Raw genomic sequence first — 26,839 nt, forward strand, 5'->3', positions numbered from 1 at the left:
TTATGTTTGAATTGAAACCCACTGTTGTCCCACTGTAGATTAAATAACTGCTTTGATATGTATGTCAGGTCTTATACAGTACTCTTAAATTGTACATTGCTAGGACCCATGTGGAGTAACTCAAGGTCATTTGCATTCACCAGTCAGCTTAAGGAATTTCCAGACTGTTGACCAATCACTGTGCCTGATTTGTTAATTGTATTTTGTTTGCTAGTTGTTGTGTGTTTTCCCCTCCTCCCTAGTATATTTCCTGTCCCAATTCCTTGGTTTGTCTTCTGGATACTAATTAAAACCTTCCAGAAAATTATTCTCCGTCACTTCTGTGTCTAAATGTATTTCATTACAATAAGGACAAGAACCAAAGCCAACAAACAAACAAACAAACATTGGTTTGTTTCCAGGGCTCAGGCCTTTCCCATGCAAGGCAAACTGTATGAGTTAAGTTAATTTTGTTTAGTTTTTGTTTTTGAGTTTAGTCTGGCCGCTCCTGTCCAAGCAAGAAGTACTCTGAGAGGGAAAAGGCAAACTGATTTAGCGTGACACACAGTAAATCCCAGAGTGCACTGTGCCATGCAGGTTCACTAAATCCTCTCAAGAAGGAAGTTAGCAAAATGCTGAGAATCAAGTGCAATAAGGTCTTGTGATTACTTCATAAAACCTGCAGATTTTTTTGTTGGTGTGCGTAATTAGGCCGTATCTCTCTTCAGCTCTCAAAACAGCTACTTCCAAAACAGAGCAGCCCATAATACAGCTATATAGCTCAAATCTGATCATGGAGTGATATAGTCTACACTTCACAAATCGGTACAGAGCGTGGGTCTTGAACCCCTTTAACTAGATAGCCTGCCAAGTTCACACTCAGTCTGAAATAGGACTTGTTTGTGTACTGTACCTTTTTTGTAATTACATCACGTAATGAGATTTTTGTATTTGTGTGCTTACATATATTTATTTTTAAATCACTGCTTGGTTTTAAACCTAAAAATGCCCTAAACGCATACATGAGATGATCGCAGTAAAACACGTAATCTAAATCCTACAATACAACACAAAGGCTAAAACAGGCTCCAAAACAAACACATGGTTATTGGAACTGGGTCTGGAAGTTTATAAGATCCCTTGATTGGAAGATGTGGGGGAGAGATGAGGCTTCAGACCAGGGGAAAAGCAGCAAGATGGACCCCTTGTCAATGTAAAAACCTCTCTGGGGAGGAAAGGCCTGGACCAGCTTACAGTCCCACCGGATTCTGTGTTTTCCTGGAGACTATTGGGAGGGTTGGGGGCTCTCTGTGGGGGACAGGGAGGGCTTCTGGGACTCTGGGTTTGTGTGTCATCGTTAGCCCGTCAGCCTCCCCTCCCTCCAGGCAGATTTCGTGTCTGTTTGCTCTCGTGATGAAAGGCCCACCTGTGCCACACACTCTGCCCTGCATAACCCTGGCTTGGAGCGTCTCAATACTAACCCCACTAAACTTCCTTAGAGACTTTAACCTGTAGGGTAGCTTCTACTAGATGACTAAAGCCTAACCGCCTGTGGCCTAACCAACCCAACTCTGCGTCACGTCAAGGGCCTACGCTTTCTGCACTGTGGTTTTTTCATAATTTTTTTTATTTTCCTAATTCAAAGTAAGTTTTTAGGTATGGATTTAACCCCTGCAAAAGACACGAGTGTAGTTATCGATAGCAGACCAGTCTAATTGAATAATGTGTGAGTGGACATCTGGGTTTCATCATAGTTTTTAACTATTTTTTTTTTCTTCTCTCAAATGTTAGAGATGCCACTCCCCCCTTTTGGGCTTAAAAAAATGCAGTTTATCCTTGTACATGTACAGTGCATGTCACTTATATGTATATTTAAAATTTGGATTTTTTTTATTTTTTTTATAACCAATACTGTACAAAAAGTTATAAAAACAAATTCTACCATCATTCATTGAGACCATTTGTTACGTTCTTAAATCTGCCACCCAAAACCCATTTTCTGATAGAGATTCTTTCCTTTCTTCATTTCACTCAAAATGTTCTTTGGCATCTTTGAAATGACACCTAACCTAGGCACTTTACAAGAGCTTTTTCCCACTATGGGATTAGCACCAAAATGATAATTTCTGTGGTACTGTGTGGGTAAGAATTCAGGGTCAAGATTGAGAAACGAATTGTATCACTGAGCTGTGAAGGTGAGCAATAATACATCTGCCCCTTGTATAGCAGTCATTTCATGTATTTATATTGTTCTCCATTTCAGTTGTCTGCAGCTTTACTTGTAGCTTGCCTTTGCTGTGTTGGAGCAGCTTACAAAGATCAAAATATGCAGACGGGCTTGAATATTGGAATCCGCCCATCCTGGCTTGAATGAGAGAGACCGAGATTGGCTTTTAAATTCACTATATTTACATCCCGTACATCAAACCGCACACAATTATACAATCTTCACTTAAAACCATAACATATATTGGAATATACCCATCTTTCACATGTTTAAATTGAGAGACAGATAGGGAGTGAGTGTGAGACAGAAAGATGGGGAGAGAGATGGAAAGAGAGAAGTGAAAGAGAAAACTGAAAATCACCATATATTACACATTCCCTTTCCTTTCCATTCCATTATAATGACCCCAGAAATCCCAGTCAGTTAATTAATCAAGTAAGCAAACCAACCCACTCAGTCTCCTCAGCCTACATTTGGGTGGATTCCATTATACCCCCCTTCTTTTAAAGGAAACCATCTGCTTCAATTTTGAAAAAGTCAAGAAAGTACCACCAAACGATTCACAGAACAGACAACATGGATCAGGAGATCGGGGAGGGATTTCAAGGTGGGAAGAGAGAGCGAGGGAGAAAGAGAACCATAGACTCGCAGAGGGCAGGAGACCAGTCTGTTAACCTCCAGACCATCTGTCTGGTGATGCCAATGTCTCAGAGTAAGGCAGCCTTTGAATTCCATGTTGTCTGTCTCTTCCTGCTTTTCCATTCATGTTTTTGTCCCTTTCTTCTGTGCCATCCCCCCCCCCCCCAACTCTCACCAGGTGATTCGTAGAGGCTGGCTCACCATCAATATAAGCATTATGAAAGGAGGCTCAAAGGAGTACTGGTTTGTGCTGACTGCGGAGTCCCTGTCCTGGTACAAGGATGAGGAGGTGAGTGGAGTAGTACCAGTTGTTTTTTTGTTTTTTTGTTTTCTTTTGTTGTTATCAAGTTCAAATGGTGAGTTTTGGATTTTGCTTGATTTCTGATCAGTTTGCTTGGTCTCCCTAGAGTTCAGAAAGCCACAGGGACCTGCAGGGTTTTCAAATAGAAAAATATGTACTTTTATTACTGTATACATATGTGTTTTACTATGAGTGGCAGGAAATAAACTGAACTTTGCTGCTACCAACTATGTCCTTCTAAAGAGGTTGGAAGAAGCAGTGTGCAACAAAAATAATACCGTCTAATTCATTTAAGGTTTGTCTCAGTGAAATCTAGGCTTGATTAGCCTTGGTTAGTGGCTTGAGGTCTACAGCAGGGAGGGGCAGCTCCAGTCCCAATTGGTCACGCTCCTGCAGCATTTCCATCTGTCAAAAATCTTACAAGGGATTAATACCTGGAAATGATGGGTGATTTGAGTTCCCCATATTAGTTCGTTCAAGTAATTAATAAATCATTAGTATTTAAGATTTGGGCTACAAAGAAATCTGGAGGACACTGTGATGCCATTCACTGGGCTGTAGATGAGATTTAATTTAATAAGCGCTCTTATTTTTTTAATTATTCTTATTAATATTATAGGGTAATTTGCAGACTACTTTATCCTTGGCAGACTTACTTATTTTTATGAATACTAACCTACAGTGTTCTGCCTATACACACTACAAGAGTAAGATGCAACATGGGCGGTTTGAAGTGCCTATATCCATTACAAGCAGAGAATAATAAATGGAGAGAGTGCACGATGAATGCATTCATCATTCTAGCTGAAAATAACGAAACGGAACAAACAGCACCTTAAAAGAACAAATTTGGTGAAAACATGCGGGATGCAGTAAGCGCTTTGTTTCTACGTATATGTTGTCAGGGGAAAAAAAAACAGATTGGCAGAATTACTAACCAAGAGAATACATTACAGCAGTGGTTCCCAAACCAGTCCTGGGGGAACCCCTACCCTGCTGGTTTTTGTTCCAACCGAGCCCTCGATTACTTAATTGAACCTTAATTGAAGTAACAATCTGCTTAGATTTTACTTTTTAAATTGTGTAAGAAAATAGTTGTTTCTTCAATACGTTTTTTAATATAATTCTATACTTAACTTAAACCCCTACTGTTTAAAATAATTAAAAGTCTCTGATTTTAGGAAATTATTAGTTCAATTAAGTAATTGAGAGCTCGGTTGGAACAAAAACCAGCAGGGTAGGGGGTCCCCCAGGACCGGTTTGGGAACCACTGCATTACAGGCTTGTGTTAAAGGTGTGAGTTCAGACTTCGTTAAAATGGATTACGATAGCGAACCTGTCAGACCAATTACATGGGGACAGATACCAGTAAGCTAACACTATATATGTGGACATGGGACACTTATATTCGAAGTTGTGTGCAATAAAGCAATTATAATGATCTGGGTCTCACTCAGTTATTACTGCCAGTGTGTTTCTGATTTAGAGGCCACCTTGAATGCCAGATCTGTTCCAGGCAGGAGAAACGCAAGTACAGAGGTTTTACCCTTCAGTCAAGCATGCAGAATCCACCCCCCACCCCCCCCACCCCCTCGCTGCCTGTGTGTGTAATTGTCCCTAATTGAACCCAGCCATGTTTCCCTTTCAAGCACTGCGTTGGGTGCGCTCTGGAGATGACCGGAGAGGTAGGGGAGGGATACAGCTCATTGGATCCATACAGCTCTGCTGGAGACCTCTTCTTTTTAGAAAATTCCTCCTTTTGCTGCCCCCCCTCCCCTTCCCGGCTCTAGCCACATACACACAGTACCACCACCCCCTTGCCACAGATCCCAAGCTATTATACAGTGCCATTGTAGATGCTTTAATAATGGAAGAGAGGCCATAGACTGAGACCTGGATGTTATACCGCTGTTCTTACTCCGTGTTAGAGGGATCTGATTCCTGTAGATCGGTGTTCTTGGAGTTGTCGCAACATCTTTACATCTGTTCTCTGTTGGGACTGCGAGGGCCTCTGGCACCCTGGGTTTCTGCGTCACGCCTATCCTGTCGGCCTCCCCTCCTTCCAGACACTCTGTTCATATCTGTGTGCGGTTGTCACGAACGGCCCACACTGCTTGGCCCTGCATAACCCCGACTGGGAGTTTCTCAATTCAGACACCAGCCTAACATCCTGGGCTGCCCAGCACTCTAGCCATTATTCACATTTTTTAACTATGCTTCCTTATACTCCCATGTACTTGTATATTATTAGCAGATCTATAATTACTGCGACTTCTCCGATGCCTACCCCTGCCTTTAGCACATACTTTGGACTTATTGTAGTAGTAGTAGTAGTAGTAGTAGTAGTAGTAACCCTTCTTTTAGATGTGATCCAGTTGGTAGCTTCCAATAGATTACTAAAGCCCAACAACCTGTGGCCAGTTAACCAACCTCACTCAGTCCCAGGTATCATGTCAAGTTTTCTATATCTGCACTTCTTAGGGTTTTTAAATCCAAATTGAAACTCCTGAAGATAATTTTTTTTTTTTTTTTATTCCACTTACTCTAAATCATTCAGATGAGCCTTGTAACAGGACAACATTCAGGAATGCAACAAATTAGGAATGGTCCTCACAGAGAAGCATTCATGTTCACAACCATGTTTGACAGGGGTGACCCATCACAAGCCTATTATCCTCTTAAGAGAATCCATTTCAAGCTCTTGACGATTGCTAATCGTGTTCCTCGTTAAAAACACAAACAAATTGAAGCCGCCTTTCACTGTGCTTCTGCCAGAGGAATTGCATTTCCACACATCCCTTTCAAACTGCTTCACCTTTCCCAGTCATTACATTAGAATGTTCCTTGTTAATAAATCAAGTTAATAAAAACAATTGAAACGATTTTAGCTCTGGCACAGTTTTATTTAGGTACAGTTGGATTAATTTATTTTGTTGTATTTTTTAATCTCTTTATGAGAGGCCTTTATCCAGGACAAATTACAGTATTGCCCAAATTTTACATTTACGTGTAAGTATGGGAAAACAGAGGCACAGTTCACTTCCAGTAAAAGTGCATACATTTACAATCTAAAGCAAATACAGTTGGATGGTTCCTGTGCATCCTCATCTTCCTCAGTTTATCCCCGCCCAGCCTAACCAATGTGCAGACTACTGTACACCCGAAGATTAATGAACAGGTAGTCTGAACACTGGGGAGGCGAAGGGGAATGGGAGGGGCATGCAGGGGGGCACACGCTCCATTCAGCCTGGCATCAGTTATTCCTCCTGGAGACGACAAAGCCTAGGAAAAAGGGACTGATGTTTTAGGGCTGTCATTATCGCTTTTATTTGACTTATGGGGAAAAGAAAAAAGAAAAATCTACCTGGAACGCAAACCCCGCTAGTAAGAAAACCTTTGAGACTCAAGAAGGTTCTTTAAGTGTGATTTTGCCTAAATTAAGTGAAAAAGAAGTGATCATTGACTTGTGGTTCTGAATCTTTGCACTACCATCTGCTTTTATTCCCCAGGTAGAGAGAAAATGACATGCAGCTAAATTATCAAAGTATTTTTTTATTTTTTTTTGCTCCTTGCACGTGATGCCATTTCTGCAAATTCAAGGTGATTGCTATTTCAGTTAGGAGCACAATTACGGCTTTATTCCTAACGTGCTTGGATGATCCATTTGTGTCAAGCGTTGTGATCGGAGTTCTGCTATTTGAAGTCAAGTCACTGTTGTCCTCCAGATCTGTTGGGGTTCCTATGTGCTCCCCTTCCCTGTGACTGAAGGATGTCTTTGCAGCCATGGGCATTGCAGCTTCACACAGCTTTGCAGAACACATGCATCATATCACACTGTTTCCCCAATTCCCATTAATTCAAAGCAATTGCATGGTTTTGGTAAGGCAAGTGCATTTTTGGTTTTGGTAAACGCTAGCTGATGTATGCAAATAAACCTCTTTAAATCTGCACACACCAATCATATCTAAACAAAATGGTTATCTTGCACAAATTAACTGTAGTTTCGGCTATAACTTAAGTGTAGTGTCTGCTTCAGAAACGTATACAGGTTCCTCTATTTCATCGCAGCTGTGTTCTAGTGGAAGAAGATGGGAATCTTTTCTGATGGTGATGTCATAGATTTAGATTTGTTTTAGCCAACTTGGAGGCTGTTTCGACCCAGATGCATGGTTAGTGGGAGTAACAATTTGCGATAAAGATACAAAAACACTTTTATTCAACCAGATTTCTAGTGTTGGTTTAGAGGTTTCTTCCCCTCCCCCTCCATCCACACTTGCGCACACTCACCCACCCACACACTCTTCAAACACACGGCATCAATATTCTCTTGTGTCCTTTTGAAATGCTAAAGTCGAGTCGAGAACCTTTTAAAAAGTGACTTACCTGCCAGGAGACTGATCAGAGATTGATTGCTGTGTAAAAGTCTGTTCCTTTACTTGAAATCTACATTTTTTTTATATATATATGTATGTGTGTGTATGTATGTATATGTGTGATATATACACATATACATACATACACACACATATATATATATATGTGTGTGTGTGTATATATATATATATATGTGTGTGTGTGTGTGTGTGTGTGTGTGTGTATATATATATATATATATATATATATATATATAATGTGTTTTATTCCATCTTCTCCCCAATTTCAGGAGGGAAAGGAACTCATTCTCTCACTTTAACAGGGCCTTGTAGAGCAGACGCTGAATTATTTAAAAGAGGAAAACTAAAAATAAGAAGAACAGGGGAAGATATCTTACCAGACTGTGTGACTGTCAGCAACACTTTCTTGGCTGTAGTTGTAGGTATACGGGTTCAGTAGAACAAAGAGTGCCATCTGTCTTCTGCTCTCAGCTGAAAAGTTTCCACTGAAAGCTAACGGTGGTTTTAGAAAAGTATTAGGAAATACCTAAATAGACTCCCCCCACCACCCTACTCACACATCCACATTCAGACTATCTAGATCTTCACAATTCTAAAGTGTTTTGGAAGGTTTTTTTTATATATATATATTTATTTATTTATTTTTTTTTTTTTTGTCCTCCCCTTTCACCTTAAGCATTTCTCCTTGAACTTATGAAAGCCAAAAAAATTCACCCCAAGTCCTTCTCCTTTTCCGACGCCCTATATCCCCAAAGTCTGATCCTCGCTGAGACGGCTAACTCACAGTGGATGGCAGCCTTCTCCGTCCGCTCCCCCTCCTTACATCGAATGACGTGGCAGCTAGTTTGAGGTCTTCCAGCATGGATGCAACATTTGAAGTTTGCAGGAAATGGTGCTGGTGGTTATGGAAGAGGGGGGTGTGGGGAAATGGGAGAGGGAGGGAGGGAGGCAGGGAGGCAGGGGGCTGTGGAGTTTTCGTAGTTGACGTCATACTCGGGACACAGGCTTTAATGTGCGTGTCCCATTTCAGCATCTGGAGTGAAAGCCCTGCCATCTGAGCATTTCCAGATGTTCTTTGTCAGCTAGAAAGAACCCCTCTCTCTCCTTCCCCCTCCCCCTCTCTCTTCCTTACTTTCCCCTCCCATCTTACTTTCCACAGTTTCTTGAGGGGTTTTGTTTTTTTTTAAGTATGGGAAGGCAGACCTCCCCAGCTGATAGGTGGGGACCCCTTCGTTAGCTCCACCTCTCTGTTTCTTCCAGGTCCTCTCATTGGCTCAGGCAGAAATGCCCCCTCCCTTTTCTTTCTTTTCAACCACCAAAAGAGGAAGTTTGTGTCAAGTTTTTCGGCCTCATAATCCCAGAGTCAAGTGAATCTGTCTCGTTTGTTTTGTGTCTATACCAGACATGGCAACCCCATGCCTTTGACTTTCCCTGATGACGTTTCACGCTGTGTGAAAGAGGGAGGGAAAATCTGCTTTTGTGTAGCTAAATACTCATCAAAAGTGTAATGTCTTTTTGCTTTTACATGATTTGCCACAACTTCTATTTTAAGTCATTTAGTAATCTTGTCGCTGTCATTGGATTGTATGCTTGTGCTGCTTTATCCTGCTATTGTATTCAGCATCTTGTGTCCGTTCATTTGATCTTGTTAAGTTGGCGTTGCAATCACCTTCTGACCCAGCTGCCACTTGCAAATATTTTTAATTTCAATAGAACATCCTAGTATAAAATAGAAGGTCATACAAAATAAACTTTGGAGGATCAAAAGCCCCGCAGTGTTGACAGTGAGCAACCTGGACACAGGAAGACACAACACTTAGCACAAAAATAACGACGTCACCTACACATAGCATACTGATGGCTGGTGCTTGGCCCTTTTCCTTTGACAGCATTACATTCCTTTGACAGTCTTGTCTTTCACCCCTAAACCCAGGGTCTCTCTCTTTCTTTTTCCCTGCAGGAGAAAGAGAAGAAATATATGCTGCCTTTGGATAACCTGAAGCTCAGAGATGTGGAGAAAGGCTTCATGTCCACCAAGCATACCTTTGCCATCTTTAACACAGAGTCGAGGTGGGTAGTGCAGCGATTCGCCATTGCCTGGCTCTTGTATTTGCAGTAACAACCCCCCAAAATAACTTGTGATGTGCATATTTTTGGAGTCTAAATTTTCTAATAAATAGGGTGAGCTAAACCTTTTAGTAATTCAAGCTGTCACAAGCTCAACTCAAGTCAGAGCATCTGCACCTTGATCAGACTTCAGAACAATTGCATAAGAGGGGAAAATGATTACAGAACTGTTATTTTAATAATCTGTCTGTCTCTCTCTCTCTCTCTGTCAGGAACGTGTATAAGGACCTGCGTCAGATCGAGCTGGCCTGTGACACTCAGGAGGACGTGGACAGCTGGAAGGCATCTTTCCTGAGAGCTGGAGTTTATCCCGAGAAAGACCAAGTAAGCCAGGCTCTCCTCGTGGGCCAATGGCACCACCACCATTAATCACTCACTTTGCTCATGAGGATAATGACAGTGAGATGAGATTGTAAACTGGGTTTCACAGTTAAATGCTTCTGCCAATCAGAACACATTGTTTTAACCCCCAACTTTGATCATAACAGAAGTGCAGTAATCTACAAAATGCAATGGGCATATATCCTAGTTCAATGAGGTAATAAATGCAGATGTAATACAGTTGATTCCTACCTATGTATTAAAAGGGGGGCATAAGAGAAGCCACAGTAAAACCAATAGAAGTACTAACAGTGCATACGTACATGGCACCATAAAGAACCATAGTTAAATACAGTATATAATGGCAAGAGTGCTGAACAGCTCAGGAGAATAAGCTACTATATAATCGATAGTCTTGAGTCACTTGAGGGACTGTGCGGTTCTGACATCAGTGGGAAGGACTTCCACCACATTACAGCCCTGGAGAAGCTAGTCATTATGGGATTCTCAAGTTACATCAGTAATTACCGTAATCATCCATCTATACTCGCCTTTTAAAATATGAACATTTTCAGTTCATTACATTTATTTGCATACTCTTAGTATAAAAATGGTTTGAAATACAGTACTGTGCAAAAGTTTTAGGCAGGTGTGAATAAATGCTGTAAAGTAAGAATGCTTTCAAAAATAAACATGTTAATAGGTTATATTTATCAATTAACTAATTGTAAAGTGAGTGAACAGAAGAAAAATCAAAATTAAATCCATATTTGGTGTGACCATCATTTGCCTTCAAATCAGCATCAATTCTTCTAGGTGCTCTTGCACGAAGTCAGGGATTTTGTAGGCATATAGTCAGGTGTATCATTAAACAATTATACCTAACAGGTGCTAATGATCATCAATTCAGTATGTAGGTTGAAACACAATCATTAACTGAAACAGAAACAACTGTGTAGGAGGAATAAAACTGGGTGAGGAATAGCCAAACTCGGCTAACAAGGTGAGGTTGCTGATGACAGTTTACTGACATAAGTCATACACCATGGCAAGACTGAGCACAGCAACAAGACACAAGGTAGATATACTGCATCAGCAAGGTCTCTCCCAGGCAGACATTTCAAGGCAGACAGGGGTTTGTAGATGTGCTGTCCAAACTCTTTTGAAGAAGCACAAAGAAACTGGCAACACTGAGGACCGTAGACACAGTGGTCGGCCAAGGAAACTTACTGCAGCAGATGAAAGACACATCATGCTTACTTCCCTTTGCAATCGGAAGATGTCCAGCAGTGCCATCAGCTCAGAATTGGCAGAAAACAATGGGACCCTGGTACACCCATCTACTGTCTGGAGAAGTCTGGTCAGAAGTGGCCTTCATGGAAGACTTGCGGCCAAAAAGCCATACCTTCGATGTGGCAACAAGGCAACAAGCAATAATGCTGAGAAGTACAGGCAGATACTTATCCATCATGCAATACCATCAGGGAGGGATCTGATTGGCCCCAAATGTATTCTGCAGCATGGCAATGACCTCAAACATATAGCGAATGTCATTAAGAACCATCTTCAGGCCCCACAGAGCCCTGATCTCAACATCTTTGAGTCTGTCTGGGATTACATGGAGAGAGAAGCAACTGTCCACGGAAAAACTGTGCTCCAAGATGTCTGGGCCAACCTACCTGCTGAGTTCCTTCACAAACTGTGCAAGTGTACCTAGAAGAATTGATGAATTGATGAAGGCAAAAGGTGGTCGCACCAAATATTGATTTTGATGTAGATTCATCTTGTTCACTCACTTTGCATTTTGTTAATTGATAAATATAATCTATTAACATGTTTATTTTTGAATGCATTCTTACTTTACAGCATTTTTTTCACACCTAAAACTTTTGCACTACTGTATTTGTTTGATTTTGGGTGTTTATGCTCTATTTTACTTGATCACATCCTTTTTCCAATCTTTAGGAATAAATATAAGTGTCTATTTAGATGGCTTATACTTGGTTGGTGACGGTTCCTCACTCGGGAAGACCTGGGACACTAGTATCCCAACCCTCTCCACTGCGGTCATGACGTCCGTGATTTGTATTCTATAAACACTGAGCTTTACAATGTGATCCAGCACACGTATACGAAGAGGGGAAAGTTAGGGTTGTCAGGGGCTGCTTAAGAGCCGGATAGCTCTTTCTCCTAGATGGGTGGGGCTCTGACGCAGTCTTCCGCTCCACAGGTGGAGAATGAAGAGGCCGGGCCTGCGGACACCTTCTCAATGGACCCCCAGCTGGAGAGGCAAGTGGAGACTATTCGTAACCTGGTGGACTCCTACATCGGTATCGTCAACAAGTCCATCAGAGACCTCATGCCAAAGACCATCATGCACCTGATGATCAACAGTGTGAGTGTCCTGGGGGGAAGGTGGTCAGTCTACAGCCCCTTTCAAGGTAGCATTCTCCACCCTGTCCGGGTCGCACCTCAGTATCTAGCTAAAATAACTACAGTGTCAATAAGTGGGTCAGATCTGCAGTCATTGCCAGAGGTCCAAAGAGCACAGTGCCTTTTGTCTTGCTCTGCCTAGGTTGACCCACTTTCTACCTGTGTCCGAGCTTTTCAGGCAAATGAAAAACGGAACCCAGCTTGCTGTGCTAGTGTGAAAGGGGCTTATTTGAACTATAGGGTTCAGGGTTCAAGGTTCAAAGTCCAGGGTGCGAACACGTAAACATTGATTCGCCAGTATGCTTTCGTGGTTATGCTTCATATATCCTTGTTTCTCGGGCCATACCAAAAATACTAGTATAGGTGATTTGCTGTTATGATTTATATTTTTTATATAGTTATAAAAAGGTTGGTTCTCATTTAGACCGACTCCAATCCCAGTGTCAACCTTTAGCCGGTTTGATTGCGCTCACCAAAGTGCTTGCTGAGTCTGTGTAGCTTTTGGCGAAATGAGAACCAGTCACCTGCACTGAGCATCAGGGCCTTCCTGGATCGGACTTTCTCACTGGGTCTTAAATTCTTCCCTATCTTCTCACCCCCCTGCCCCCCCCCTCCGCCCCCAGGCTAAGGACTTCATCCACTCGGAGCTGCTGGCCTACCTGTATTCCTCTGGGGACCAAAACAGTTTGATGGAGGAGTCGGCAGACCAGGCCCAGCGGCGAGACGAGATGCTGAGGATGTACCACGCCCTGAAAGAGGCCCTCCACATCATCGGGGACATCAGCACCACCACCATCTCTGTGCCCGTCCCCCCTCCAGTGGACGACGGCTGGATGCAGAAGGAGACCAGGTCAGTGTGTGTGTGTATGTGGTGGGGGCGGGGGGGGTACTTTGTGTGTGTGTGTGTGTGTGTGTGTGTGTGTCGATTTAAACAAAGCCACAGGAGAATCTGAGAATCTGAGCAGAGACTATCCAGCCATACAATCCAGTCCTGTCAGTGTAGCCCAACACAGGACCCATCTGTGTCCATTGTGAGCCCGTAACTTAAATGCCTTTTGTCGGTGTGTCTTTTGTTTTCCAGCCCCACTCCCCAGCGGCGACCAGCCAGCGCGGCCCCCCCACCCAGCCGCCCCCCCGCAGTGAGGGGCCCAACACCGGGTCCCCCACTAAACCCCACCCCGGCCTTCGGAGCACCCCCAATTCCCTCTCGGCCTGGCCCCCCCCAGACCGCCTATGGGATGGGCAACCAAGACCCGTTCAGCGCCCCCCCACAGATCCCCTCCCGGCCCGCGAGAGTCCCTCCAGGCGTGCCCCCCGGTATCCCCAGGTAAGGCTCACTGTGTGTACCACGCCATCCCCACCCCACAGGAAGAGATGAGGACAGCCTTGTCTTTCAGTCTGTCGGTGGACACCCAAAGGGCTTCAAGAACTTTAACTTCAGATATCAAGGGGTGTGAGCTGTTCTTTTTGTTGTTGTTTTTTACATATAATATGACTAATTCATGTTCTGAAAAACTGATTAATAGGGACAACTTACAGACACATTCTCAGCACACTCTGGACCACAGGGAAAACTGACTATAGCTTCCCTGTGTTACAAAGTAGTTTACTTTCCAAATCCCACTTTCTATCTCTGTGTCAGGATAGAGGAGTGTTCTGAACCTCTTGGTCAATATGCTAAGCATTTAGAGAAGCACTTATTGCATTGCTATACATACTGGTCAAGCGAACTGTACAAACAAGCTGGGGTGGGTAGGGGAGGTCGTTCTGTTCCTGGGAATCTTGGTCACTTGTTCTTTGTTTTTTTTGTTTTTTTTATGCTCGTGGTGGTCGGTGTACGTAGATGTACAAAATGCGACCAGAACTTGAAAAATCTAATTCGTTTAACAGTCACTGCAGCCGACAACAGAAAGTTCTGTTCCCAACTGTATGGGAATGACTCTGCAGTTTAACACAGGGATTCAGTCCAGGAAAAACAAATCCAAACGGGTGTTTCTATAGAACATATTGAGCTATAGGCAGCATGCCAGAAACACCCAACATTGAGTGAGTGGATGCTGTTGAGCAGGTGTGCCCTGGTTCCCTTTGGGTTCGTCACTGACTGTGGCTACAATGTTAAGAGCTCCACCGGTTTATAAGGTGCTGTGTGGACTCGACCCCCAAAAAACTCTACCCTCATCTTGATGTGTGCGAGTGCTTTTGTCTTGTCTCTATCGCTTGCTCTCTGAATGCACCCTGGTCACACTTGGGGTCTAGTGCATCTAGATGATTATGGGAATGACATACGTTTGACCCAACATACGAATGCAAAATTAAGATAAATACAGATGCAAATATGTAACTTATGCCCTTAAGACGGACTGTTTGAGCACAATTTTTGATGCATCACGAATGGGGGGCAGAGGGAGTCACGTGAAGGTCTGATAACTGATCAGTGTCGTGCTTTAACACTTCACGGCCTGCCGAGATGAAAACCAGGTGCCATTCACTGATTTCACTGCATGGCCAATGATCGAGGTGTGTTTTGCAGGGCTTATCTTAATAGGGCTCACACAGGTAAATGGAGTCTTTGCCAATTATCGCATAGTATTTTGAATGCTTTTGAATTATTTTTTAGGAATTCACATTTTTTCAAAATAAAAAAATATGTATTTATCTTAAGCGATGTAAAAACTAAAATGAAATGTGAAATGGTTTACTTTTTCATTTGAAGACCAGAGAACTGCATTTAACCTCAATACCTTCCCAACTTTCACCTGGTGCATTCCTTTGCCTTTGGCTGCTAGTGCAGAAGTGTCTTCCCAGGAGTTTCTCTGTCTCTGTGCTTTGGTGTGTGAATTCACGTCAGCATCTGTCTCTGCTTGTGTCCTTGTATGTCTTTATCTGTCTTTTTGTTGGTCTGCCTTGGTGTGTCCATGTGTGCCTGTCTGTGTCTTTCCCGGCCTGTCTGTCTCTGTACTGACATGTCTCACTGTCGTTCTGTCTGGGCCTTTGTATGATCTACTGTATTTTTTATTTATTTTTTGGTTACTGTTGGCCCCTATCTACTCTTAGTGACGGCCTCTCTTGGCCCCTGTCAGTCTCTCTCCCTCTGTCTCTGTGAGCGGGAGTGTAGCCCAGTCCTCTCGTTGACCCCGCTCTCTTGCTCTTATCTCCCTGCAGCCGAAGACCCCCTGCGGCCCCCAACCGACCCACCATTATCCGCCCGGCGGAGCCCTCTTTACTAGACTAAACACTGGGGCACTCGGAGTGGGGCCTACGCTACCGTGGCGTCTCCACCGGGGGCAGCCGAGAGGGGAGGGGGAAGGAGGGATGGGGGGTGGGGAGGGGGCGCTCAGTGGCAGCCACAGACTTGAAGATGGAGCAAACTCATACACTGCCTGCCTAGGGGACACACTCTGCTTTAAAAAGCACATTTGGACAAATCAGGAGTGTCCTGCACTTAGTGTTGCCGAGTCTCGCCTTAAAAAATCTTCGCTCAGAGTTCCCAATCGCTCAAGAACAAGACGCACTTACACTCCAGAGATGCCATGCGGTGCAACAAGCATAGAGACCCCGATTAACTTCAATAGGACGTTGTTCCACAGAGGGGTCTCGCCAGTGCAGTGGTCTCCCAACAAAGGGCCCACAGTGTCTTTTGGTTGCTGTTTAGGCCCACCTCTCAGTAACCAAATTGGTCTAATTTTCTGGTCAAACTGGATTAATTAAATCACTAGAGGCTGCAAGTTACTTTACAGGGAGCGTACCTTGATTCAAACAATTTTTTTTTTTACCTGTGAACTGGAAATTTTGTTTAAAATAAGTTATAACAGTAACTGATTAAAAATATATACATTTAGTCCTTGAGAGCTACATTTAGAACAAAAGCCAGGAGACTCCAGGAACCAGGGCTACGGACCCCTGCTGTAATAAAGGAGTGATGAGGGCCCCATTTCTCCCAGCGACACTTTGAGCCCTGATAGACATCAGTTTCTTTTCGCACTACCATTGAAATGCAGTTCTGTGATCCAGAGTGCCTTTCCCTTGCATTCTTCTTAGCCCATCATGAAAAGGAATTCACTCTCCCCGGTACGTACATCTATAGGCTTGTTTATATGTGCATGGTGTCATAGGCAAATGACTTGGGGTCCTGCAGGCAGTGTGTCAGTCAGCTCTGAGAGGGACAGTCCATTAATTCTGTACTGCGTGCCTAGGTTATAATTGCTGTGGCCTCCAGATAAACCACCGCCAACACCCCTCCCTCTTCTCACCATTCCCCGTCCCAGCGCCGCTCTCTTTATCCTCTCTTCATATACAAAAGCATTTAGACACATTCTTTATTTTTTCTTTTTTTGGTTATTGTTTTGTTGTTTTCTAAACTGATCAATTGAAATAGGTTATAATATTCATTTTGTGCAGTTTTTTTTTCTTTCTTGCATTTCAACAAATGTGTTCTTTTAATCTCCTTGTATGTAGCTTTAAGGAATTTCTAATAAATGCAAAAATACAAGAAAAACAGCTAAGCAAAATAATTGTAAATGGGAGGTGTGGGGAAAAGGTGGGTGGAGGGGAGGTGTAAGGAGTGGAGGATGGAGAGAGAGCGAGAGAGAGGTTGGTTCTAACAAGCACAGATATAGTCTTACCCTGCAGAGTACGCTTCTAAATCACTTTGGTTATTTGTTTGTCCCACCACTTTGAAAGGCCCAGTGGAGATTGGTCTGTTTCTGCCCATCTCTGCACATGGCTCGCCTCCCGCTCAGATGGCAAGCCAGTCTACACCCTCCAACAATGGAGTGACACCACCTCCTGTTTTTTTTTTTTTTTTCACAAAGCAGCACTGTTAAGACAGCCATTCTAAAGAACTTAATCAATTCACTGGCCAAGGTAATTATCAGAACCAATATTGAACTGAATTTGGCATTTGGTTTCATGACATTTTATAGAGCCTCAGGGATTCAAGTTTATTTTTTAATTATCTGCCTTGAATTTTCAGGTAGAAACACTATCGAACTATTGAAGAACTATCGATTCTGCCTTTTTGTTTTTAGTCTCGCCTTCAAAACCTTAAAGACCCTGACATTAGTGCAAGCCTTACAAATGTTGTAAATGTACTGTGCGTCTGCATATGTGTATTTCAAGGCTACCTATTTTAAGAACAACGTCCAACAACGGTAGTATATGACCCAAGAATACAGAAACTTAATAAAAAATAATAAAGTGTTGGATTTAAGGAAAACATTTTTAGATGCATTTTGGGCTGATTTCTCTACAGTAAATCAAGTGCATTTTTAATTTTGTAATAATAAAAAAAGCTAAACCAGGTTTGGCAATCTTTCATTCTTCTGGACAGAGGAAACTCCCTTTAATTTCTACTGCTGTGTGCCTCTGTCACCTGCTCTAACTCTGGATAGAGAGCACCATGGACCCCAGAATCTAGCGTAGCTCTGAAGATCTGCTCAGATACCCATGTCCTGCTGTGTGGTTCACATCAGTTTCCATTGAAACACCAAATGAAATATTACTAGAACAATGTGCACACTAACACACACTGCATGGAATGGATGCACTCCAATACTGATGTTTTCCTTCCTTAAGAAAGTCTATTTTTATATATAGAATGAGGTGTATATATATATTTTTTAAAATGTATTAGACTTTTTTTCCTCACATGTTTGTTTAGTTTGTAAACGGCCACGCTGACTATGCAAAAATAGGGAGAGGTTTTGTTTTTCCAATTTATTTTTCTAATATCCTACATGGAATGAAATACAGGAAAATCACATGAGCCTTAACTGTAGTTGCCTTTCAGTTTAATCTGAATACCTAATAATAACTGCCTTGCTCACACGCCGAGCCTCCTGTTTACAGTCTTATGTCAATGTCTAAAAAAAAAAATCCTCCGGCTCATCCAATAAAAGCCTTGGTTCTCTAGGATGTGACCTGGTGATGCCCCTCCCCTCATCAGTCTCTTCCAATAGCAGCATAGCATTGGCCAATGGGTGGGTCAGTGTGATTTGTGTGGGGCAGCAATTCTGGCCTTCTCCTGAAATTGAGAATGAGTTTTCTATGGCGGGGAGGGAATAATAGAGTCCTAGACTGGATGATGATTTTTCTCCTATTGTGACGATTTTTCTAATGGATCAGTCTTTAGGAATGCTGTCAATCAGGGCTGCTTTTAAAACGGGGGTGGCAAACGCTTCCCCAGGCGAAAGCAAACAATATTGTCTTGGTCGGTCACACAGAAACCGGTCAGCTTTATACCACCGCCCCCGCGACGCACTTGACTTATTCATCTGAAAGTGGTGGGTATTCAAAACCGCTTACCTTGCCAAGTTTGTAAGATTTAGACCTTTAACCTCTCACATCACAGCAAATAAGCAAATACAATTTAATAATTACAGGGTTGAACAGAAGCATCTTTAAATCTGGAACGGTTCTTGTTTATCAAATTAATCCATTCATTTCTGCTGGAGTCAGAATAATACAAATCTGAGTAACCGCACAAGATAATGATGAGGCTAATAATAGACCAGAACTAACCCTGTTCATATCCTTAAAAGCCTGGAACTTTATTTAGTACTGTATTTTATAATCCATTGTGATTAATAACCAGGGTATTTTTGTTTTCGTTTGTTTGAAGGCTGGTTAATTATTTCTGTATTTTCCTTCTGCTTAATTTCCATTGGAGGTGTTTAATCCTATTTTCAGCATTAACTTGTGCGAAGTTAGGGGTGGCAGGAGTAGTTTTCCTTCTTGAAACCTGTAAAAATCTGAATAATCAAAATAAGACAATTTCTGTAAATGTTGTAATCGTACTCCCCAGTATGCGTCTCCAGGAATGATGGCATGCTGACCAGTGTTTCAGATCTGGCTCCCGCAGTTAAATCCACACGGGCAGGACTGAGCATACGGGTCTCATTCACTTCGAACACTATCCCAGGGGAAAAGATGAAGGCAGCCACTCTGAGCAGCAGCTGAGATCTTATCAGGTTAACACAAGCTCTGGGACAAGATTAGAATATTTTAAGCTTGTTAACTGGGGGTCCCAGTTCAGTTTGTGCATCACACCACTCATCTGTCTTCAAAGGCTGAGAATGGAGCTGCAGAGGAACTGGAATTAACTGGAGTAATTGCGTAGCACCCTCCTCGGCAGTTCCCAGGGAGGTCTGAGAACCCTATCCGACATGTTTCTTTCTTCAATCATCCTATGAGTGCTTTGTCCCACTGTGCCTATCTCTCTTGGGGCGTGCACACACAAGACCATGTCTTATTGTGGCTGCTTCAAAGTCTACCTCCTGTGTCCTCACAGAGGCTGCACTGTACAGCAGGTGAACTCTGTCTCCAGCTTCAGAGGAGCCTTTGAGGACTTTGTGTGTCCCCAATGCACTGGCCTTGTGTCCATAAATGCAGGATCTGGCTACAGTGGACTTGCAGTGTAAAACATTTGGCACAGGGAAGGATTTACAGTTTGGTGTTGGTGTAATTGAATGCACCTTGGGAAGAAGGGAGTGTTTCAGTGGGGGTTATATTTGACTTCTAGAGGCTGCTGTTTGCACTGATGGCCCAGTCAGCTAATCTCTGTCTCTGTGCTCATCTTCTGAAAGAAATGTTCACAACTTTATAATCCGTTGAGCAAGGACTGTACTTTTTCTAATATTAATCGTAAGGAAAGTCCTAATACTAGTGATTCACATATATAATAGCCCAATCTTCTTTGTAGGATACTGTTGTCTGCAGTTGAAAGATACTCATCTTAAATTTAAAAGTAAATAAATAAAACCATTGTGGGGATTTCAATCAGCCCATAACCCTGTGTCTATGGGACCAGAGCCCCAGTCAGTACTACACTAGCCTCAGCCCCAGGGCCCATTCCTTTACTATCCTTGAAGTACTTTAGCACCGCGATCTCAAGGTTTCAGCCACAGCATGTAGTCCAGAGAGCCGGACTTTGAATGACATCGACACATCCTTGTTCTTAATAGGCTGGGACCAGTTTTGTTGTTGACCTGACTCACCTGTTCACCTGTCCTGGGGTGCTTATATGCCTTTCCACTCCACCTTCCCCAAAGTTGACTTACTGTCCCCCCAGCACAATAATCTCTGGGAGGAAAACAACCAGAGGAAAGGTGTAAGCATTTTATTCTGAAGCCTTCGAAACGTAATCGTAAAATGAACGTGTGCAAAAAGACCACTGGTGTTTCTCAGAGGTAATGTCAGTGAGACATGGCTTCCATTTGACGGGGGTTCTAAGCGGGGGTCTGTTTAAGGAGAGGTTGAGGAAGCGCCTGGGGGAACGGGTGGCAGTGGCAGTGGCAGTGATGCATATAGGCTGATGTTTCCCATATCCCCCCTGGCTCTCACTGCTGTTTTATTCACTCTAGCCAGATCTACATCCACTCTCCCTCAATCCCAAAGCCCTGTTTGTCTTGTGGTGGGAATAACCTTTTATTTATTTATTAAAAAAAATTCTGACCCCCCTCCCTCTCTCTCAGTATCTCTCCCTGTTTGTTTTGATTTTGAAGGACTCTCTCCACTGGTGTCTTTATTTGAAACAAACTTGTAAGTGCCTCTGTAGCTATTAATAAAGCGGAAAAAAGAACAAAAAACAATAAAAACAAAAAACTATTAAAAAAATGTATAATAAAGGGAATCTCTGTGGTGGCTGGTGTCTATTCTTTGTGCTCCTGTGTTGTTTTTCTCCCTTACTCTCATTTTATTTATTTTTTGATGGATTGATTATTATTTTTATTGTATTTTCCCTTGACTGATCCGGACTCGCAAGAAACCGCCTGCCATGATTCGCGCTCGGTGTCTCCATAGGACTCGAGAGATCTTGGTCTGATCAGACATCCCCTAGAACATTTTTACACCTCTATTCCTCCAATTGAGGCGGTTGATTGCGACTCCATTTGATGTTCACTTTGGTGTCGGTCATTTCCTGGGTGCATCACCTAACAAAACTCTAGAAATCTGCATCATTATTAGAATTTGAAATCTTTTTATTCTTTCTTTTGTGATTCTTGTATGCCACATCTTGTTTTGTTGTTTGGGGGTTCCCTTCAATACATATTTTTCTGAAGCCCTGGGGAAGATGCTCATGATGATTTCTGAAGTAAATGAGCTGAACCCGTTTGACAGGATTTATGAATGTATTCAGGTGACTGTCAAATCAGAGGCTGTGGACATGCGGACTTCCTGAAAGAACCAAGTCCATCATAGAATATGACCTTGTGACTTAGCACATGCACAACCACACAATTTATATAGTCCTTTTAGATAATCTACATTTTTTATGATTGTTATTATTGAAGTTATTCTAATCCAAAACTATGCCTTCACTAGAGGTTACAAGATCATGTCCTAGGACCTTTTGGGTACTTTTATTTTTGGTGCAGAAGTTTCAATAGCCCTCAAAATGACAGACACCTGTTTACTTTTATCAATCCTTTCAAAATCCCCCTCTGGAGTCAAACAATCTGGTCATATTCGATCACTGGGGGTTTCCCGACCAGCAAGCCAAGGCATTGCATAGGATATTGACAGTTGATTTGAAGTCTACATGGACTAAAGATGAATGGGAGATCGAGCACAAAAGTTAGTCGGTCTTTAAGCCCGAATGTGCAGTTGCTGTGTTTCGGTGATGCTGAGTGATGGCGGATGATTTTTAATGTCAAGGTGGATTTCTCCTGACTCACCTAATGAGATCACAACTGCTATATCTGCCTTTCCAGTCCAGCAGGTTTCATCTGGGTTTTCATTAATTGGGTTGGAGGCTGACCCCACATCCTGGAGAGCCCCATTCTGGCAGTCTTATCGCTTATCCAAAAGTACCAAATTGTAAAAGTTATTTTGTGCTGGCTTCATTTAAGTTGAGAATAGTATGTTCTTTCATTTGGCACAAACTTTTGAACTTACATTTGGCTCAAAGGACTGTAGAACCAGTGCAGAACCCTAGAGTGATCGTTCTTACTCCAGTAATACTCGGCCAGGGTCCTGGAGGGTTGGGGATATAGAGAGGCCATTGCTTCAGCGAGGTGTTTGAAGAGATCTGGTTTACAAGCACACAAATACCTCGAGGCTCTCTAGGACCAGAGCAGAGCGTCACTGCTTTAGTCAGAGGGGTTGATCAGATATATTTTCCTATTAGGGAAATCCCACTATTGAACTGCATGGAACAAACAGAGAAATGTAAAAGAGGGCTGGAATAATGTGCACTGGCAAAACTAAAATCGCCTTTAAATTTGCTTCTGATTGCAGTTGCCTAAAATCAAATCCTAAAGGGCACGAATCTCAACCAAAACCCATGTGCTATAACAGAACTCATAATTAGGGACGTGTTTTGCATCACTTTTTAAACTGTTTCGGTCATGCAAAATGCAGGGCCCTTACTCCTTATATGAATGTTGTTTTGTTTTTGATAGTTTTCTTTCGTACGGATAATGCAAGAATCTCTTCTGGACTGTTTGCTACACACACCAGTTACAACTTCCACTGGAGTCTTTAAACTCTATCGCTAGGAAACACAACCACGCTGGAGATGTACAGAGTAAATGAGGGGGTTTGATATCAATTACCTTAGGAAATTGCACTGACTGAATTCCCAGACTGTGTTGACCTTCCTTGTGCAGGGTCGACCCAGGTACAAGATGTTAGTGTGAAAGAGGGATTACACTTAAAGTAGGACCCTACATTACATATAATACAGTGCATGCTGATGGCAAAATGCATACTATTTGGAGATGTATTGGGAAATGTGAACATCAGTCTTATCGCTCAGTCTAATGTGAACATCTTCCAGATCAGCACAGAGGCTGAGTGTGGGAATGAAGAGGCTTGTTAAATCAATGGAAAAGAAGGGGAGGCAAGAGGCATACTCGAGCTCTACAATACAGAGAGGAGTGAGCGCTTCCGTAACCGGCCGCTTGGTGGCGACAAATGAGTGTTTCCCTGATGATGGTTCTCGTATTGTAGGTTTTTAATTACAAAGTCTCTTTCCAGATGCTTCTCATTAGCTATTTAATTCTTGTTGTAATTTGTAACTATAATTTGAACCCCAGACTTTTGAAGGAGTTGTAAAGACAGTTGTGAAAGTTGAACTGAACAAATTGTGAATTGAATAAAGAGTTTGGATAACTGCACCAGATAACTGGGACTGAGGACTAGGCTTGTCGAAGGACTGATTAGTTTTCATGTTCCCCTCGCCTGGAAGGTAAGAGTACATTACCCTATAGGACATCTCACTATTAGCTGTTTGTTATGGATTTTTGTTTGCTTTTTTTGTACCATATAAGTTGAAAAGTATGAGCATTATCCTGCCCTTTGGAAAATAACAGGAAAAACTACTTTTGACAAATAATAAAAGCTAAGAGGCAAATTAAAAGTAAATAATTTTCAATGAAGTGAAGAGGCTCGAATATGTAGTTTTGTGAAGATTTTTCCTATTAATTTTGAAGAAGAATCCACAAAACCCAATTTAAAAGCAAGTCCACGTTTTCCTGTAGATAAACTATTCATTGAGTCACGTGACCTCAAGTGATATAAAGTAATATTAAGTGATATGGGCATTATCTCTAATGATAGGAAGACTTTGTGACACATTTTGCGTTTTCATTTTAAATGGTACAAATGCCTTGTTTCGTAAACTTAAAGGATACGTGTGAATTTGGGATTTTTACATTGCCTTAAATCAGTGAGACTATTCATGTGAAGTAAGAAGTCCTGCAGTCAGACACTTGGTGGCGCAAAAGGAATTAGTGTCACTACCTGATAATTGCTTTCTTCACAAAGGAGAAACAGTTTCTGGTACAGGACTCCAGTCTGAGGGGACTGCAGTGTCTGCTGCTTTACTCCTAATTACTTCATGAATGTCATTATTTACTTAGCAGGCTTATCTAAAACTTTAATATTTTATTATTTATAGCTCATCTTACAATTTGTTGACTCAAAACACTGAACCCTCAGAACACTTCAGAGTCTGAAGAGAAGTCTTAGATTAGTCCAATTAATTGTTTAATTAGACCAATTAAAGAGCCAAGAGGCAGGCTGGAACAAAACCCAGCACACACTACGGCCCCCCAGGACTGGAGTCTGGCACCCCTGTTGTGGTGGAATAGTTAGTAAATGGTGGGGGGTTAGGGAGTACAGCTTTTATTCATATACTTTCAGTTATTATTTGTAGGTCTGATATATGCGTTTTTTTCCTGTTTAATTAATTTGTTTTGCACAGGCACATTTAATGGTGCGCACCTTCGACAAAAGCATTTTAAGTACTGATCTGGACTATGGAGGAAAGTTGCCTGACATATAGTCTATAATGACATCTGGAATATGTGAACGATTTTCAAAATGTCACCCATCTGGCCACCATACCGCATTATCATGGGATATTTTGTGTGTTTTAAAGGCAGTGCAACTTCTGGATGAAACCCACTATCAGTAAACTGTGCTGTTCTGTTCCACAGGCGGCCTCCCCTTAACGCCCCTTCCAGGCCCAACTACAGATGAGGGGATCGGCCGTGTGGACCCGGAGACCCCGCCGGCTTCTGCATTAAGTCTGCTGCGCTTCAATGGGAAACCCGGGGAGGCTGGTGTTGCCCAACAGTTTGTTAGGGAAAGGAAACGGGGCTTTTGTCCACTAGATAATTTTCTTAGATGCTACTTTGGTTGATTATCTTTGGAATTTGATTGATGAAATGGATTGAAGGTCATTAACTGGTAGGCTACTGCATGTGTAAGAAAAAACACACGCACATATATATACACATGATTATTCTGCCCTGATGTATTTTCTATTTAAATATTCTTTTGCACTCTGGGTTCAATAAGGGTTTGTATAGAAATATCACACAGATTTTTGTATGTCACATAAAACTACTTCAACAGGCCCACCTTGCCTTCTTTATGTCTTATATACAGTTTAATACGCACTTCGTTGTACTTCATAGGTGACTTCAGTAACGTCGCTGCCCTCGGCCCTCAATAACTATGCCAACTGTTTCACGATTTTTACACTTCATGCGGTGCGTTATAGTATAGTCTACACATAGTTTGTCCATGTTCTGGTTCAACATCACAGATTACCACTTAAATCACAATCGGGGAAAGAAGAAAGTGTGGATCTCTAAAGTGGCATCTCCTGGGTGTTGATTCTGTCTGTAGTTTGCAGTAGCAGGTTGCCTGATTCACTTCAGCACTTAGCGTTTCCCATTGCAACATTCCTGCCTCGCCACGTCGCTCTAAAATCTCCATAAAGACAACCTTACCTCACATAACCACGCAATGAAGTGCCCAAAATGAAGGCAGAGAGGGATTGGTCATGTTGTATTTGTTGTTTTCATTTAGGAGGTGAAGTGCCATGTGTCATCTGTCAGAGGACTGACTTATTAAATGAAAGAGTTGACTTTGAAGCGTCATGATCTTAATCATCTGGATGTTCAAATATTCATGTTGTCCAGCCCTCTCTAAATATTCAAGTTCCAGTCCTTTATTGTCATATTAGATTAAATATTCAATGAAAATACATTTGAAATGGATACTTTTTTCCTTAAGGGTTGAGTAGTGCTGAAACAATTGAGTAGGCCTACAGCTTTTCACTAAAGATATTTCACCCCAGCTAACACACAGTGTTCTCACAACGTTGTAGCAACAATATTGCGGTGTCTTGAAAACCACATTCTGTGACACAAGGTAATGGTATGCTGCTATACTTTCATTTTCTTGTCTGTTTGTTCATTTTTTTAAATGGAACGTTTCTCTTTTTAAAACCGTATAGGCATAAGGCATGTAAAGATATTGTATTTATTAATTGCATGAATGCTCATTCTCGCATTGTATAGATGGGGACAGTAAGAGTTATTGTCTTTTCATGACAATACAGAGAAAGGTTTGCCATCAACATTGATTTTGAGAGAAGACCCTAATTATAGCTTAGTCAATGGGACAGCAAAGATGCAATGCCATTCATTTTGGGTAAAGTCAGTTGCATACAATGCTATAATGTGACGTCTGTAAGACCCGCTCAGTGCTGTATACACGTGTGTTTATAGTATCAGATGGAGTTGAAGTGTATTAATAACACACAAGTGCCCTTTTTCTCTGTCTCTCTGGTTCTTAATTTTTTAATTACTGTGTTTTCAGGGTTTTCAGTCTTTCCCTCCTATAATGATACCTGTATAAAAATGAAATGTAAATTTTCAATAAAATTACGAGTTACGAGTCCAAAACGTTTGCATTGTATTCCATGTCAGCTTGGATCACCACTCTAACCTTTCAGTCTCTGTCTGCTTGCTTGTATGTATTTATGTATGTATGTATGTATGAATGACTGACTGATGATAGTTTTACTTGAGGTCTACCTTTTAGTGTATCTTATTATTAATAGTAGCAAGAACTAGTAGTAGCAGTAAAAAAAAAAAAAAAAAAAGGTTGAAACACAGTAAA

At 42.0% G+C, this 26,839-nt stretch overlaps 1 protein-coding gene and 1 long non-coding RNA gene across 7 annotated transcripts in view; one reads left to right on the top strand and one right to left on the bottom strand.

The window, feature by feature from the left end:
• Window positions 1–26,622, top strand: part of LOC136752605 (dynamin-2) — a 70,116-nt gene extending 43,494 nt beyond the window's left edge. For 4 of the 5 annotated variants that reach the window (XM_066708085.1, XM_066708088.1, XM_066708084.1 and 1 more), the window contains 7 exons: window positions 3,024–3,134; window positions 9,501–9,610; window positions 9,880–9,991; window positions 12,219–12,383; window positions 13,045–13,271; window positions 13,503–13,748; window positions 15,584–21,050. In XM_066708085.1, the coding sequence (XP_066564182.1) occupies window positions 3,024–3,134; window positions 9,501–9,610; window positions 9,880–9,991; window positions 12,219–12,383; window positions 13,045–13,271; window positions 13,503–13,748; window positions 15,584–15,653 (1,041 nt within the window). In that variant the 3' untranslated portion in view covers window positions 15,654–21,050. Of the gene's footprint in view, window positions 1–3,023; window positions 3,135–9,500; window positions 9,611–9,879; window positions 9,992–12,218; window positions 12,384–13,044; window positions 13,272–13,502; window positions 13,749–15,583; window positions 21,051–24,861 lie in introns of those variants that run through there. The other variant, XM_066708089.1, reaches the window with a different exon arrangement.
• LOC136752607 (uncharacterized) lies at window positions 6,029–8,433 on the bottom strand. Of its 2 annotated transcripts, none has more exons than XR_010817322.1 (3): window positions 8,325–8,433; window positions 7,918–8,032; window positions 6,029–6,428 (listed from the first exon to the last, which is right to left on the bottom strand). It is a non-coding gene; the product is annotated as an uncharacterized LOC136752607 (long non-coding RNA). The 2 variants fall into 2 exon arrangements; XR_010817321.1 differs by having other exon boundaries at window positions 8,255–8,433.
• Window positions 26,623–26,839: the final 217 nt, after the last annotated feature.

This window comes from Amia ocellicauda, chromosome 7 (assembly GCF_036373705.1).
Source record: "Amia ocellicauda isolate fAmiCal2 chromosome 7, fAmiCal2.hap1, whole genome shotgun sequence".
In the NCBI taxonomy this organism is placed as follows: Eukaryota; Metazoa; Chordata; class Actinopteri; order Amiiformes; family Amiidae; genus Amia; species Amia ocellicauda.